The sequence below is a fragment of the Manis javanica genome, chromosome 2, assembly GCF_040802235.1.
Source record: "Manis javanica isolate MJ-LG chromosome 2, MJ_LKY, whole genome shotgun sequence".
NCBI lineage: Eukaryota > Metazoa > Chordata > Mammalia > Pholidota > Manidae > Manis > Manis javanica.
In genome coordinates this window covers 189,135,996-189,151,579 of record NC_133157.1, presented here as the reverse complement: position 1 = coordinate 189,151,579, position 15,584 = coordinate 189,135,996, and the positions used below count along the sequence as shown (strand labels likewise).

The window sequence follows — 15,584 nt, the reverse complement described above, 5'->3', positions numbered from 1 at the left end:
CAGGTTTTAATATATTTCAAAAATGTCTTTCGTAGATTGTACAGTAGAGATCTCTTGATGGTAGACTCACAAGAAAAGCAATAATTTTAGTTTATCTTATGCAAAAAAGATATTATCATCCATGATTTGCATTAATGATGTCTGAGTCATTTCAAGACCGCATAAAATAAGTTCATTTTAATTTTGCTGAAATTATTATGATGATATTTCTGGGGTCAGAAATGAGGTTAGACAGACACAGCTTATTCTGACCCTTACATATAGAGAACACTAAGTCATGGACAAACTAGGTACATCCTCTGGTTCCATCAAACCCAAGAAAAGGTTGATTATCCTGTAAGAACAAAATGCCTTTAAATGCTCCCACATTTTTCTGAAGATGTGGTTTAAGAAAAGAGCAATCTGACTCCCAACAAAAAAATATGTTTGGGGGATTTTAAGATAGCTATAAAAGATCCATACCACAATGTCATAAGGTATTTTTTTTTTCAATCTCATGCGATAAAAATACAAGTAGGACACAATTATAGCCTATCTTCTAAGAATTCCTTTCCATTTTGTGTTGCTGGATAACTTATGCAAGAAAAATTTAATGATTTTGACATAAATTATAAAAAAAAGTACTGAATACAGGAAAAGAGAGGGATTGCCAAGGAATAATGTCATGTGGGGGGAGGGGGAGGTGGCGGAGAAGGCAAAGGAGGTCCGTGCCAAGCAAAGCTGGGGGCTGTTCAATCAGCTCTATCAGGGCTCCATCAGTGTCTCCACTCCAGCCAAATCCAGAGAAAACAAGGAGTCAAAGATTCAGGTCAATAAGCTTATAGGCGATTTGCGCAAACAGCTCCTCCAGCAAGGTAAAAAACAAAGTCATATTGGCTTTTCTTTTTTATTCCTTCTCTTTGAACTCCCTGGTCCAAACACACCCTGGAAATGTCAATGTTATATGCAAGAATTTAAAAAGCTCAGCTTCTTAATCCCATTAAGAAAAAAAGGAACAAAGTTGCCTGTAAAGAGCTCCTTCCTTACAGAACTCAAACTGATTAGGCAGGGCTGCCTTGTGGATCCTGAGGCCAATTGCCTAAGCATCAGAGGAGGCAAAAACATGCACAAGGCGTAAATGAGGAAGGGAAAAAACCCTGTGGATTGGGAAGGGTTTATGAAATATAGGCAAGCAGACTTTCCAAATGAAAAAAATAATAAAATAAAATGAAAAGAAGAAAATAGGAGACAAAAGAGCATGAGTGTTTGACCCTGGATCAAACAAAAAACAAGCAGTTATTAGTCCCACAGCCAAATCTGCATGAAGGTGAATTTTTTCTTCTTCTTCTCAATACTAAGGATCCGGATGATTTTTGTTGCTTTATCTTCACATGGGGAGTGGGGTGGTGGTGGTGGCAGATTTATGCCAATAATCTAGACTGGGTTTTGTTACAGACCAAAAGGGAACGGGGAAATTTTCCTCAGTTATGTCTTATTTTTTAAACAAAGCTACAAAACTATACAAACTGATAGAAAGGAAGGAATGGGGTGTGGGAAAGGGAAATTTCAATGAGCCTGACAGCCTGTTGGCAGAAATAATTAAGCACAATGATGAAACTGATTCTGATTCTCATGCCTCCTACTCTTACTGATTCAAGGATATTAAAAGTCATAGAAAGAACACACCCAACTCTGGTATTGTGGAAGGGAACAAAGTGACTCAGATCACCTCCAAAAACCCCTCAAACTGCTCTTTCGGAAGGTGCATTAATTAGTTAGAGATGGGCGTCTCATCTAGCCCTTGGCTAAAGGGATAAGTCTGATTGGGGTTACCTGTGTCTCCTGACAGCTTCCCCAATTTACTTGCTTCCATTTCCTGCCTTAACCATACTTTCTGCTAGCCTTTCTTCTGCGTCATGACCCTGCCCCTTCTCCCAGGTATATCTCCAATCTCCTCTGCAACTCACCTAAACCATCCAGAGGGGTGAGAATCCAATAGATTCCTAGAGCTGCAAATTTCACAGGTCCAAGGGCACCTCTTCTACTCCTCTGCTCTCTGCTGTCCTCTTCTGGCTTCCTGCAACGCTAACCTCACAGGTGGAGCCAACCTGACTCCAGTACTAGACACTCACTAGGCCCCTCAGGTCTCCTGTCAAAGTTCACCTACCCCAGCACACTTACAAAATCTCACACACACACACACACACACACACACAATCACTGTTACCCATTTTGTTTTTCTTCATAGTGCTTAACATCACCCATCATATTATACAATATGAGTCTGATTACCTGTATTTCCTCTGGAAAGTGGGGCTTGACTTGTCTACTGCTGTATCCCTAGCCCTGAGCAGGTCTAGCACAAAGCAGATACTTAATATATGGGTTGAATTGTAACAAATTTTATCTATTGAACAAAACTGGAAATTTCTGCCAACCTAGCTCTCTGTTTATGTTTACTTTTGGTTTGGTATCAATTACTTCTGAGGCAAGAGCTAAATCCAAGTCTAAGTAACTGAGGTTTATTCTCTTTCCTTTGACATGCTTTGTGTTTTTTTATTTTAAAATAGAAATATAACTTTACTTTGTGCATACTACCTATGCCAAATATTCTTGAATGTGGTAAGAATGTCCACGGATTCATGATACCTGTTTCTTTATTTTGTGGGCTATATTATGCCTCTCTTTTTCAACCCTAGTCTTCCCGGATCGAAGAGCTCTAGTATTAGTTCTTTTCTAGATTAAGCACTGTATCCAGTGATTTCTCTGATCATTCTTCATTTCTAGATATTAGGAAGAGAACTAAGGGTGTTTTTTTCCCCCAAAATCAACTTTGATGGCATTGTTTTCCTTCTTATCCTTTGGAGATGATGTCACTAGGGTACATTTTGTAAAGACCCTCAATAACTTTTCTAAATAATCATATTGATAATTCAAAGTTCACTGACACATGGTTTTTTTCAGAGTTTTTTTCTCAAAATCATTAGACTCTACTAGTCTACAGCAATATTGACCTGACATTTTTCTTCCTATTCATATACTCTGTGACATTCTCCTGGAATGCAGCTCAAGACATGCTTACTTCATTTCAGTCATTAACAAACTTGAATATTTTGGTGAGGAATCCCTCTTCTAAATAATTAATACTGTAGACCAGTATTAGAACTGCTCCATGTCAACCCAACTAAGAAATTTACTATCTAAGAGTTTATCCAAGACTCACTAATATGAGTTCCCACCTGTGAACAGTGACATAACAAAAGCACCTCATGTTGCTTTCCAGACCACCTATATTTCAGTTTGTATTAGTTTCTTCATTCTGAATAAGCACTGGTGTACTTGCATGTTTACTATATAAACCAGAAGAAAGGCAGAAAAACAAATCACTCAAGCAAAGAATCCAGTACCACAGGAAATGTGCAGCACTTATAGACCCAGCCTTGATGTCTTCGTCATCTGTAAATTGAAGGAAATAATTCTTGCTTATTTCCTTCCTTGCAGAGATACTATAAGGCAAGATGCCAAATGATCTAAACTCATGGCACAAGAAAGGATGATGCAAATTGAAAATATTCTTCATATTTTGCTAAAATTCTTTAAATCTAAGGGTATCAAAGCAACTTTGAAATAGCATCTTTTTATAAACATAGCCCATTTCATTTAAAGACTTAAACTAGGAAGATACCCTGTATAATGTAGAAACTCTACTTCAAAAGTTTTTTAGGAATTTTTACTTTAACTGTCTTCATAGATGTACAAAGAGTACAGCTTTTCTTTTTCTTGCTTAATAAAAAGGAAAGTTACAACAGCATATGATTGCTTTTAGGCGAACACAGTTGCTAAAATGCAAATGAAGATATATTGTAACTGTGTATGTATCCTCAATACTCTCCTCTGACAATGTGTCCAAATACGCTGTTTTGGAAAACTTAAGATATTCTAGCCATATGTTTGTGATTTGATTTTTCAAACTACTCTCCTTTGTTTAATAAGAATAAAGCATTAGATGTTCAAAAACGTTATCCCCATAACTCAATAAAGTAACTCTCTCACTGCTAGATTTTAATCATGGCTAGATCTTTAGATGAAACTTTTCAAATAATCCAATGAACTTTTCTATGTATACTGACAGTTTTTAAGTTATAGTAAATGATTTAGAAGTGCAGAAAGTATGTTTCATCAATGAATCCAAGTTAAAAATATTTTTCTTTAGAGTAACAGTTCTTACATGCTTCCTCAATGACACTGGCATCATTGAACATTTAAATACTCATACTCTTTTAATGCCTAGTATATTTCCTTCCCTGCAACTGGAAAGAAAACACAATTGTGTGTCACTGAAACTAAAATATGAATTTCTATAGTAAGACTAGTTTCAAATTTTCTAGAGAGAAAAATTTCTCTTCCTATCACAGTTAATCAACTTAAGTGAAAAATGGATGAATCCCTTGTATGACCTCAAAAGGACACAATATCTACCTAAGAGTTGTCTCTCTTTCACACCAGTTCAGTGAGAATTCCCTGGTCTCACATTCTATGAGTAAAATAATGAAACTGTTTTTCTAGTAAATAAGGCAACTGTGGTTTGAAATTGTAACAGTAGTATTTATCTTGAAAATTATTAGGTGAAAATAAGAATTATTTTTCCCCACTTATCATTATTTTCTAGGTTCAAACTAAATACTAGAGAGTTATTTTTATAATAGTGGTACATTAATAGATAATATATTAAATGTTATTTTGAATAGCTTTGATATATTTTTTAATTTCCATCAATTCATCAGTTAATATTACCCACTAAATAATGTTTTTAAAAATTGTAGTTCAGTGTTTCTCCTATAATTCCAAAAGCCCTGTCATTATTTTTCGTATTTGTAGAAAGAGGTTATTGTCTTGAGACCATAAATATGTAAGTCTATTTTCTTATAAGGAACCACTAAAAACTTGGAGTTCCATATCCTTTCATTAAACATAGCCTTTAATCAATGATTGCAGCAAAATATAAAATGTACCTAATATACCTATCATACCACTGTATGGATCAATTCAATTGACAAAATTGTCTAATTCTATGCACTAACTTTTTTAAAGACAAGAGCAAGAATATAAACAGTACCTTCTAACTACTGGTTCATTCTCTTTACTATAATCCCACAACATAAGGCAGGCAGGTACTCTACAATGTACTAAAGCACATATTTCCTGGCAATGAAAGAAAATGAGATGTCTTCACACATAGATTCGAAAACTCATCTCCAGCTAGCTCTTACATGTACTGTTGTGGCTACTATCACCAAGAAATTGTTTAGGACCCAGAACAACTAAGGAAAATACTTATTTGGCCTGAAATCTGACTCAACATTAGCAAAGGTGGCCTGTTTTGTCCATCCCATTTTCCTTTTCAGCCAAGGCCTCTGATGTGGATGGCAAGGACCAGGTTGTAAAGCCATCTTGAGGTCTTCAAGAGTTAATGGTCCAAGACATTTCCAGAACTGCAGCATCACCAGGTGCTAGAGTTGCTATTCCATTTCCACAGTTTTAGGACAGGAGAGTCTACTGATTACAGGGATGGGAACTGGCTAGATTCTTTTGTTTCTAACACACTAGCAAACAGGAGAAAGTCATATTAGAATTGTAATATGTTGCCAATGTATCTGTGGCCACTGAGATAAGTGTATTGGCAATTTTGGGAAGAAGCAATATCAGCATTCTTGATTTCAGACTGTCATGTGTGATCAACAAATATACACAAACACAGTAAAAAAATGCTTCACATAATTTCTCTGTCTGCCTGAAAAATACATGTCTGAATGAAAATGGTGCAAACATAAGCATACAGACATACAGAGGAGACAGACACACATTCTCAGTCAAGACCTCTGGGAAACTGTTGTAAAATCAGCAAAGCAGCTGTTCTGAACCAAGGAAGTGACCCAAATACTTGTGAAACTGTATGTTGGTGCAGGCCACAATAGGAACCTCACTTGCAAAGACAAAACAATGAAAATAAAAAAATAAATAAATAAATAAGATTCAAGAGAAACCTTCAATGCACTTTTGAAAACAGCAAGCAAAGAAGGATCCGTGCCCAGTGCGCATAGTTTCTGGCAAGGCCACCTGGCTCCAAGTCAAAGTTGGAAATAAGCTGACATACATTGTCTCAGATACTTCTTCTGTTATAATGTTAATGTGTCAAGAGACTATCTAGAATGGAGATAGAGCATGTAGTTTTTTTTTTTTTAACGGTATCTAAAAATGAAAGTCAGTGTTGAGTCAATATCAATCACCTAAGATATTCAGTCTTCAAAAGGAGTGAGCCAGAACCTCGGGCTGGGATTCTGTGCCCCCATTTGGTGCTTACACTCAACGCCTGGTTCCAGTGCCTTGCCAATGAATGACATTAAATAAATACTTGTGAAAGAATAAATGAATAAATGATAAACATAAAATGCATTATAGTTAATTGGCCAATCAACATGTAAATATGTGCTTAAATATATAAAATGACTTTGATTCCTCAAACTAGTTCTTTTATGCTTACACTTGAGAAAATCATCTGAGGAAATAGACTCATGTATGGCTTCCAACCATTCACAATTACCTTTGCTACAAAAGTATTCCACTTCTTCACAGCTCAGATTTTCAGGCCCAAATTCTGTGGAAAAGCTTTCCTCCAGTGGAAAGTCCCCTTTTGAGATGATGTCTGTTTCCTCTGATGGACACTCATCTTCTTCCTCTTCCATGGCATCTTCTAGTGGCCCTTGAAAGAGAATCAGGGACACTGTACCAAAAACATCCAAAGGAGATTGTGAAATAAAATCCTTTCATAGGGTCTTTTTGATTAAGGTAGTGAGAAAAATGTATCCTATAAATAGGCTAAGTCAAGCCACCAATGGGATTCACACAACGTAAGTCACATCCATGTTCACAAGGAACAGACCTATAAAGAGAAGCGCAAGGAGGTAGAAGGAAGCAGTGCCTCAAGTTACAGAAAGTGATCTCCATCTCCAATCCTTCCCCACCCCCCAACTCCAAGCCAAAGGTTTTTTTTTTTTTTTTTTTTTTTAATTCTCTCCTGAAGAGCAAAACTGTGCATTTTATGTTCATTTGTTAGCATTAACTGCCTGGTAAAGAGTACAAGGTCTCTTTTACACTGTTGTACAATTTTACCTGAGATTTTAATAAAGATTTAAAGTAATTGAATGTATTTTAATTGAACTGAAATTTTAATAAAGTCTATACTTTTAAAAATCCATCTTAAGAGTGGATTCTGAGAAAAGATTTCATTATATGCGTTTGAGGCTTGAAGAAAAATTACATATTTCTCTCCATGATGAAAGCATAACCCTATTCATAATTAATTGATTTTTTTTCTGAAATGAAAAGTAGTTTTCTAATGAGAAAATGTAATTTGTATTTATGTGATACTTTTTCAGTAATAAAAATACAACTCCCTTGGAGTGAATGCGAGTGAGGTGCACTATATTAAGGGACCTATTTTATTGAAAGGAAAGGGAGGGCTGTGGTTGTTCAGATGGGGCTGAAGGGGACTACATGGGAATACCACACGGCTGACTGTGAGTCACTGACTTCCCTAGAGAGTCAATGCATCCAGTTTCTTTTACTAAACAGAAGCCTGCATTTGCTCCTAAAGCAGCAATGTGGCATTTTATCCAAAGAACACAATTATGGTAATTTATACTAATTGTCAGTCATGTCAGCCGTCTCATCAGACAGGCTAAATACTTAAAAGGTTTAGGCAGGCTCTTTCTCCTACTTCTTAGAAATGTGCTAGGAAGTTTTCAGGCCAAAGGATAAATATTATAAATAATTTAAAATTGCACATATATTATAATTTTTCGATATTGTGTGAGCCAGCAGTAATAGATATGTAGTGCACAGTCATATACCTGGTGCTTTCCCAAAAGCAAGTTTCCAAACGGCTGATTCATATGACATATTTTCATGAAGAGAATTAGTTAAATCATTTAAATTAAGGGGCATCCAAGTGAAAACTCTTTTACAGAGTTTCTTTGTCCTTTTTTAAATTGTTTTTTCTTCAAAATGGTACAAATATTAAGGAAGAAAGAATGCCCCAATTCCAAACACTCTGGTTATATGTTTTCTTATACTCAAGGTAGAGGGTTAAAAAAACCATGGAGTTTTACACAAACCACATTCAAAAGTTCATGGATTGCATATTAGTTTTTTTTATCTTATCTATTATTTCAAGTTTAAGTATATAATTTCACCTTTTAAAACAATTATGTCAAGTAAGCAAGATATGTGAGGAATATATAAAATAGTAATGTACAGTATTGTTATCATTAAACATTTATCTGATAATTCCAATTAATTCTGAGTATAACGAGGAATAGAATATTTTCCATAATTTTGCTTCTTTTCAAACATATGTTAATTATCATAACAGTTTTGCTCAAAAGAAGATAAGGGAAGATTTTCTTGAAAAAAAGAAGTCTCTTTCATGGATTTTTAAAATAACCCAGCGAATATGTCCTTCTGAATCTGAGAACTTGTTTTCTTTCGGTAAATTCCTAGGATTGACCACAATGGAGTATGGTGGGGGGAACTCAATAATGAGGGTGAATGCAGGAACCACATTGTTTTTCCTGTGAAATCTTCATAATACTGTATATCAATGGTACCTTAATAAAAAATAACAATAATAATAAAAATAAATAAATAACCCAGAGAAGTAGGTATGGGAATTATTATTATTTTGTAGACCTTGAAAGTAAAGCTCAGGAAGTTAGTTGACCAGAAGAAGGTTAAAAGCTAGTAAGTGAAAAGGTTGATGTGAAAATTCAAGATTTTTTCCACATCTTTTATTAATGATATATTACTATGCAAACTATACTTCGTTGGTTATAAACATTCCTTCACAAATAAAGCTATAAAACTTAGATAACTCATAAGCACAAAAATCCTCAGAACTGGTGAAATCATAACAACATAACCCTTTATTCATTGAAGCATAAAAATCTAGTCTTTGAAAATGGAGAAACCTCTTCCTGCTTGTCTCAGATTACTGAGGATACAGGTTAAAAGATATTAGACATGCGCCAAAAGTCAGGAAGATCTTATAGACTTTACCAAAATTAAAATAATTGGCTACTAATATTTAATTATTTATGTAATTTGCATCCATACTAAATCAATGTATAAAGAAACTGCCTCAATATCAGATGCAACAGAAATGACATTACATATGTCTTTTAGAATACTCTTTGAGTTTTGCTAACAAAAAATAAATCTCTAAGTTATAGAATAAATATAAGTAGTTCATATATATTTCAATGAATTTCTTTTTCTATTTCTGGATGCTCTTCAAGTATACAAGTTTGTATATTATAAAGAGAACACATGCACGGTATAAGAATAAAATCAATAGTAATAAAAATGCTTTCTTTTTCAAAAATGAAATTCTGAGCAAATATGGTAACATTCCTAAGGAGGGTTTTTTATTACAGATAATATGTAAGTGAACAATTATTTAAGACTCAGTGTCTTAATAAATTGGCTCCATTGTATATCAAGTTCAAATTTAATAGTTTTACATTCCAAATAAAATGGAAAAGCCCTGTGGAAATTTGAAAGGAAACAAACCCACTAAGCATTGATCTAAGCTTCATAAGCCTCTAACCAACCCATCCATGTTATGGTTATATAAAATTATATAATATGACTTTTAGTCATCAAAGATTATGAAAAGATCTTAATTGATAGTATAGTAACCTATATTCCAGGAGCTGTTTTATTTTGTGTTGGCTATCAATTTGCACGTCCCAACACCTAACTGAAAACAAGCACTAATTTTCAAAACCAAACTACAGGCACCGAAATTAAAGGTGAAAAAAACCTTGAGCTCATTGTTCAAAATACATGAGATCTCATTGTCAACATTTAGGTGATTGTCAACCACAGGAAGGTGATTTAATGAACAGCTTGTGTTTCTCCCAAAGCAAAGGTCAGATTTATATAATTTAATGTACTTTAAAACATGAAATTACTAGCCTTTCCTTTAGCTGTGCTTTCAAACCAGGCTTTGGAGGAAAAAAAAGGTTTCTCTTAAAATGCACAATATTTATGGTTTGAGATCAGATCTCACTCGACTCTCTATATTGTATGTTTCTTTAACAGGAAAACCTTACAGATAATCGGTGGCCATAAACTAACATTTAAAAGGGGAAGAGATATTTGAAGCACAAGTACAATTAATAGCACCAATGAAGGAAGGAATGAAGGCACCTCCTGTGTATGGATTTGTGGGCACAGAAGTCCACTTCAGAAAAATCACCACACATAATTTGACACAAATAACAATATCTACTCAAAAAAGGCTCACGACTGAGCACCATGTGCCCTCATGGAGAAAATTACTTCTGATTGAGGCCACTTGGCAGGCAGGGGTAAGGAAATCAGTATTTCAGCTCTTCAATTGCCTCTGATTTACAGATATTTAAACACACTCACCAGAATTAATACTCAGTGTTTATAAGTATAAATATTTGGCTCACTTTAAGATACTAATAATTAGATTAGCCATATATCTTTAAGCTGTGAATACAACAATGCTACATGTCAGGCCCACAACGTCGTTAATGGTCTCTCAGAATGAGTGAGCAACCTTTTGTATTTTATACTGGATGAATAACAGACATCACTGGGAGATTCTGGTGGGTGCACAGTAATACTTCCGTTTTCAGAAGGGAGACAACTGGATACTCTGGAACTACGTCAACTGACCCCAGGTATATTTGCCCTCCCGAGACAAAGCTGAAGCTAAAAAGGATTGTGCATAATTCACACACCTGACAATACCGCTGGTGTCCAATGTACAGCGAAGCCTCTAATTTAGCCAGTACCAACTGCTATATTATAAAAGCTGAGCCTCACTGTGGGAGAAATGTTCATTTGGTGGTTGTTGCAATAATCTGCATTGCTAAAGGACAAAGGGGACATGAAAAATTAAGCCATCTTAACCTATATCTTGGTAGCATAATGGTTGAATGGAATGAAAATGATGAGTTGGATCTGTATGGTTAAGAAATAGTTCGAGGAGTACTTACTCTCCAGATAAATGAATTTATGAGAATTATTGCTACAATTTCAGGTGCTTTAAGATATCCCTGAAACCCATAGTCACTGAACAAAGTGCTGGAAGGTGATAAAGAAAACTTTAGGGAAAAAATTTAAAAGATATATGAGAATTCAGAGGAAAGAGAAAATAAACAATACAAAGAGGAAATGCAACAAATGATAAAGACAAACATAAGTATTAAATCAAATGTGTCTTTCAATATCTGTTGTCTTGATAAATGATTTCCTATCTTGGCAGCAGCCTACTTAAACGAGACCAACCCTCACCTAAATGTCAGATTGTCTTTGTTCATATAAATTCCAAGCACTTCAGAATGAGGCACCCAAGAAAGCAATTAAATTCTACAGAAATTAATACACATTGTCAGGTATGAGGAGGGGAAAGAAATGCCAGGTTCTATGGTTCTGATGGAGTACCCCAAACAGGGGATATTTTCTTTTTTTATGTACTCACTGCCATTAATTTATTATAAATTATATTAGTTTGGTTTTGCATGCCTTCTGATTAAAACAAGACACATATTTTGTCATAATGGAACTATGGAGAACATTCAATCTCCTCTCCAATGTATTAATATTCTAAGCATCCTAGAGGCTGCACAAGACTAGCCACCTAGCAAAATGAGACTGTTTCAGAATACTGGGCAGCCTTGATTGCAACTGACAGGTGGGAAGAAAGTCACATTAAAATATTATCATTCCCAATAATTACAATAATCCATCACAGTGTGCTCAGAAATTCTGCTAGGTGAGTTTCCCCTGAAAACACACAAATATTTCCAAACCTTTTTATTCCAGGGCTTCTTAACGTACGCCACTTCAGATCACTTTTACACCTCTTAGTATTCTTCTTATGGGTATAAGAAAAAAAGGATATCCAAATCTGACAATTTAGCAGTAATACACACCAGGCTTTAATTATGACATAAACATTGAGCCACACTTTTCATGTGATACTTACTACCTTTGAAAAGTCAAATATGAAAGTATAAACTGGGCATGGACACAATCTGGTTCACATTTAATACACAAATGTGTCAAAGCTCTATGGAGTATACTGTATTTCATTTGCTAGATTAAAGGAGTTAAGATACAACTTTCTATTCTAAACTTATATTACATTGTCTATGTGGGATGGAAGAGAGGGAGTGGATTCTGATACTTAAACTGGATATCCTGAGATCTAACATACTCTGTAATCTAGCCTCATATCTTTGTCAATTTAAGGATTTTATCAAATGCAAAATGTAAAGCTCTTCTAATAGGAAATATTTAGAGTTTCATATGTTCTGTACATATAGGGTCTGTTTGTTCAACTAGAAATGGAAAAATGAAAACTTAACTCTAAATTAAAACACAGGATTCCACAAAAATGGGCCCCTCCCCATCTTATTCCGGAATAGAAACATTTCTATCTTTAGAGCACTATTATTTTTTTACTAATTTTATCAGGGGCATATTCTATGGTTCTCAGAGTTTTCAGCTGCTATACTCAGACTTCCTTATAAATCATCATTACCCTGTAGGCACCCCTCAAAATGCTTCTCACTCAGTTCCTACTACATTTGTCTCCTGCATATCCCACAGTGCCATTTAATGAGAAGGGCTGGGAAGGGGAATGCTTTTCGGACAGTGCAAATCTGCACTAACTCATGTAATTGAGCTTAACAGCAAGAATACACCTTATTTCTGTAGTCTAAAAAAAACAGTATTGAATTGAGCAAGTTATTCCTGCAGTCACTCAATTTTAACAATAGTTGCATCAGGGGATCTAGTAGGAAGGAAACATTTTTATTAATTTTTCTCTTATCTGCCAGAAGAATGTTGATTTTTTTCATTTGCATTTGTTGCCTGCAGGTAGCAGACCAGAGACTCATATAGTTGAAATTCTTCTTTTTGATTAATTTCTTTCCATGTGTTATTTCTTATATATAATTGATTTTGGGCTTTGCTCATAGCTGTACATCGTTTTTATATCTGTACCAACAGCAGTCCTTCCATCTAGAAAGTTGAAGAAAATTACCTGAATTTTGTTAAGTTTATTAAAAATGAGATCTGTGAGTGTTTAAATTGAGTTTTGAAATGTTAATGCAAAAACAGGTATTAGAAAATTTTTGGTGGAGGGTTCAATTTGACCATTACTCCATTGTAAAAAGAAGGGAAAGGGGTCAGGTTTTATTCAAATTGTTTCTTTAGGGAAAAAAAATGAACTCTCTGACTTTACAAAAATAGAGTAATATTCTTTGCTGCAAGGTCTTTGGCCATTTTTATAGATGGCACTGTTAACACTACTTATATATAAAACTGAAAACAGTTGAAATTCTTTAATTTTTTCCCCCTGAAATGTTATTTTGTAAACCTTCAAATTAACAGAATAATGGTAAAAAGAAAACCACAGTTTTGTTTAGAACATACGCAAACCTAGCAGCAGCAACTAATCTAACATTGTAGATTAAACACTAATATCACAGGAAACATAAATCAGATGAGGAAATACAGACATATTTGAGCTAGAATTTCCAATGACTAATTTACTCTAAAGAAGTAACTCAGGCATTGAAAAAATTCAGTTCATTAGCAAATGCCTTGTGCATTGACCCAGGAAGTTAGTGACAGAAATGACAGTGAAATTCAAATATTTTGTAATCAAGTCTCAGTCCAGAGCCCCCATAAAGCTATTCTTAGTTTATTAAAGATGGTAACTCTACCATAAAGAAATATGAAGGCATATTCATTACTAAATCTATATATTTTTATGATTGTGATACATGTCAATAATAAATTATCCCTAACTGGTATTAAGTACAAAAGGTGAAAGGCTTATATATTATTCTGTTCTGTTTTTGAGACATTCATGTGTTCACTTATTCATCCACTCATTCTTTATTCATTTAACCAATATTTACTGAGTGTGAGAAACAGGGCAGGCACTGTGTTAGGCACTGAGTACAGGATGGATGGCCCCAGCTTTGGAGACAAGCTTTACGCACCCAAGGCACGGAGTTTATTTTTTTAGAAGATGCTCTATTTTAACATGGAGAGGGCAGGAAAGGCTTCTTAGATAATCTAAATTCTAGCTATTTCTGCATTTGTCTTATTTCCTCTGCTATAATTCTATCTTACCACATTTGTAACTTGAATCAGCAAGTATGGTACCCTGCATTTAGCCATGACATGTAATGTTTAACCAAATAAGATTTCTTCAGTTGAATTTAATCATAATAAAATTGAAGGCCAAATCAAGGAAAGATAATATTGGGCAGTTTTTTCTAAAAAAATGCTACACACATAGATTTAGATTATTACTAATTATATTGTTAGAGGAGTTTAGTCTCCTTGCTGGTATGAAATCCATGGTCTTTTCCTGGTTATTCAAAGAGGGTGCCATCCATCCTCAGCCTGCCAGAAGTTTGTTTGGGGATGTGGGACCAGGTAAACAGGGATTTTCCCCAAAGTAAACACAATGCTGTCACAAGAAAAACATCTTGTGTTTCTCAAAATGTGAATACAGTACACTAGATTTTTTAAAGCACTGAAAGGAAGGGATATGAACCTATCCAGGAAACCTCTTATACATGATATGTGGTTGATAAATATTTATTGTTGATTGATCAAAACTTACAACTTTATAACTTGCACAAGAAAAAAACACATTTTATTAAGAAATGCCAAAACAGCATCAAAATAATGCTAGTATTCTAACCTAACAAACTTAGAGTCTGCAAAACTAGTTGATAATATCCTGCATAGTTCTATAACAAAGTTAAAATACTACAAGGAAAAGAGCGTAATTTTTCAAATTACCTTATTTAAATGGAGATACGAAAGAATAGAGAAAAGGGGTGCTTATAGTCTTTTGACTCTAGAATGAATATTTCTTTCTCTTCCTAGAACAAATTAAAGATAATGAATATGTTTTTTAAAAAAGTCAGCAGCAGAAGAACTAGCCAAACAATGAATACTAAGCCAAGGACCCTGATGACCACCTTTCTTATACAATTTCTTAAGGCAAAGATGAAGCAAGCAAGGCCCTTAAAAACATTCAGAATGCCCTTCTTTGTCTCATATACAGCATATTTATCTCATATGAAAACATCTAGTATTCACATGGCTACATGCAGGAAATGAAGGAAAATTTCAACTCACTGCAGATTGTGGGGGAAAAGTATTTAACTAAGGAGAAAACCAACAAAAATATTGGCATCAGGTTTGGAGCACTGTACCTATGAACTTTGTTTCTTCTTAAGTAAAATTTGAATCAAACCCACATCTCATTAAATAGATCAATTTCCCTTTTTTTAGTCCTTCACTTGAATAACACCCTTTCTGACCCTGCTTTATTAAAATAATTAATTATTGATTAAACCTTCTGAAACAACCATTTTATAAAATAACTGCTCTGAAAACGATGCCTGACTTCATTAGCTGATTACAAATAGTTCATCAGCAAATGACAGTTCTCCAAGTATCATCCCTGGGCCAGC

The 15,584-nt window shown here is 34.6% G+C and overlaps 1 protein-coding gene across 4 annotated transcripts in view; it reads right to left on the bottom strand.

Annotated features, from left to right (window-relative positions):
• Positions 1-15,584, bottom strand: part of ZFPM2 (zinc finger protein, FOG family member 2) — a 442,808-nt gene that overhangs the window by 345,474 nt on the left and 81,750 nt on the right. For 3 of the 4 annotated variants that reach the window (XM_036995559.2, XM_017642905.3, XM_036995560.2), the window contains one exon: positions 6,581-6,739. The exons of the other annotated variant lie outside the window; for it this stretch is intronic. In XM_036995559.2, coding sequence (XP_036851454.1) covers positions 6,581-6,722 — 142 coding nt within the window. In that variant the 5' untranslated portion in view covers positions 6,723-6,739. The remainder of the gene's footprint in view (positions 1-6,580; positions 6,740-15,584) is intronic. 4 annotated transcript variants of the gene reach the window in all.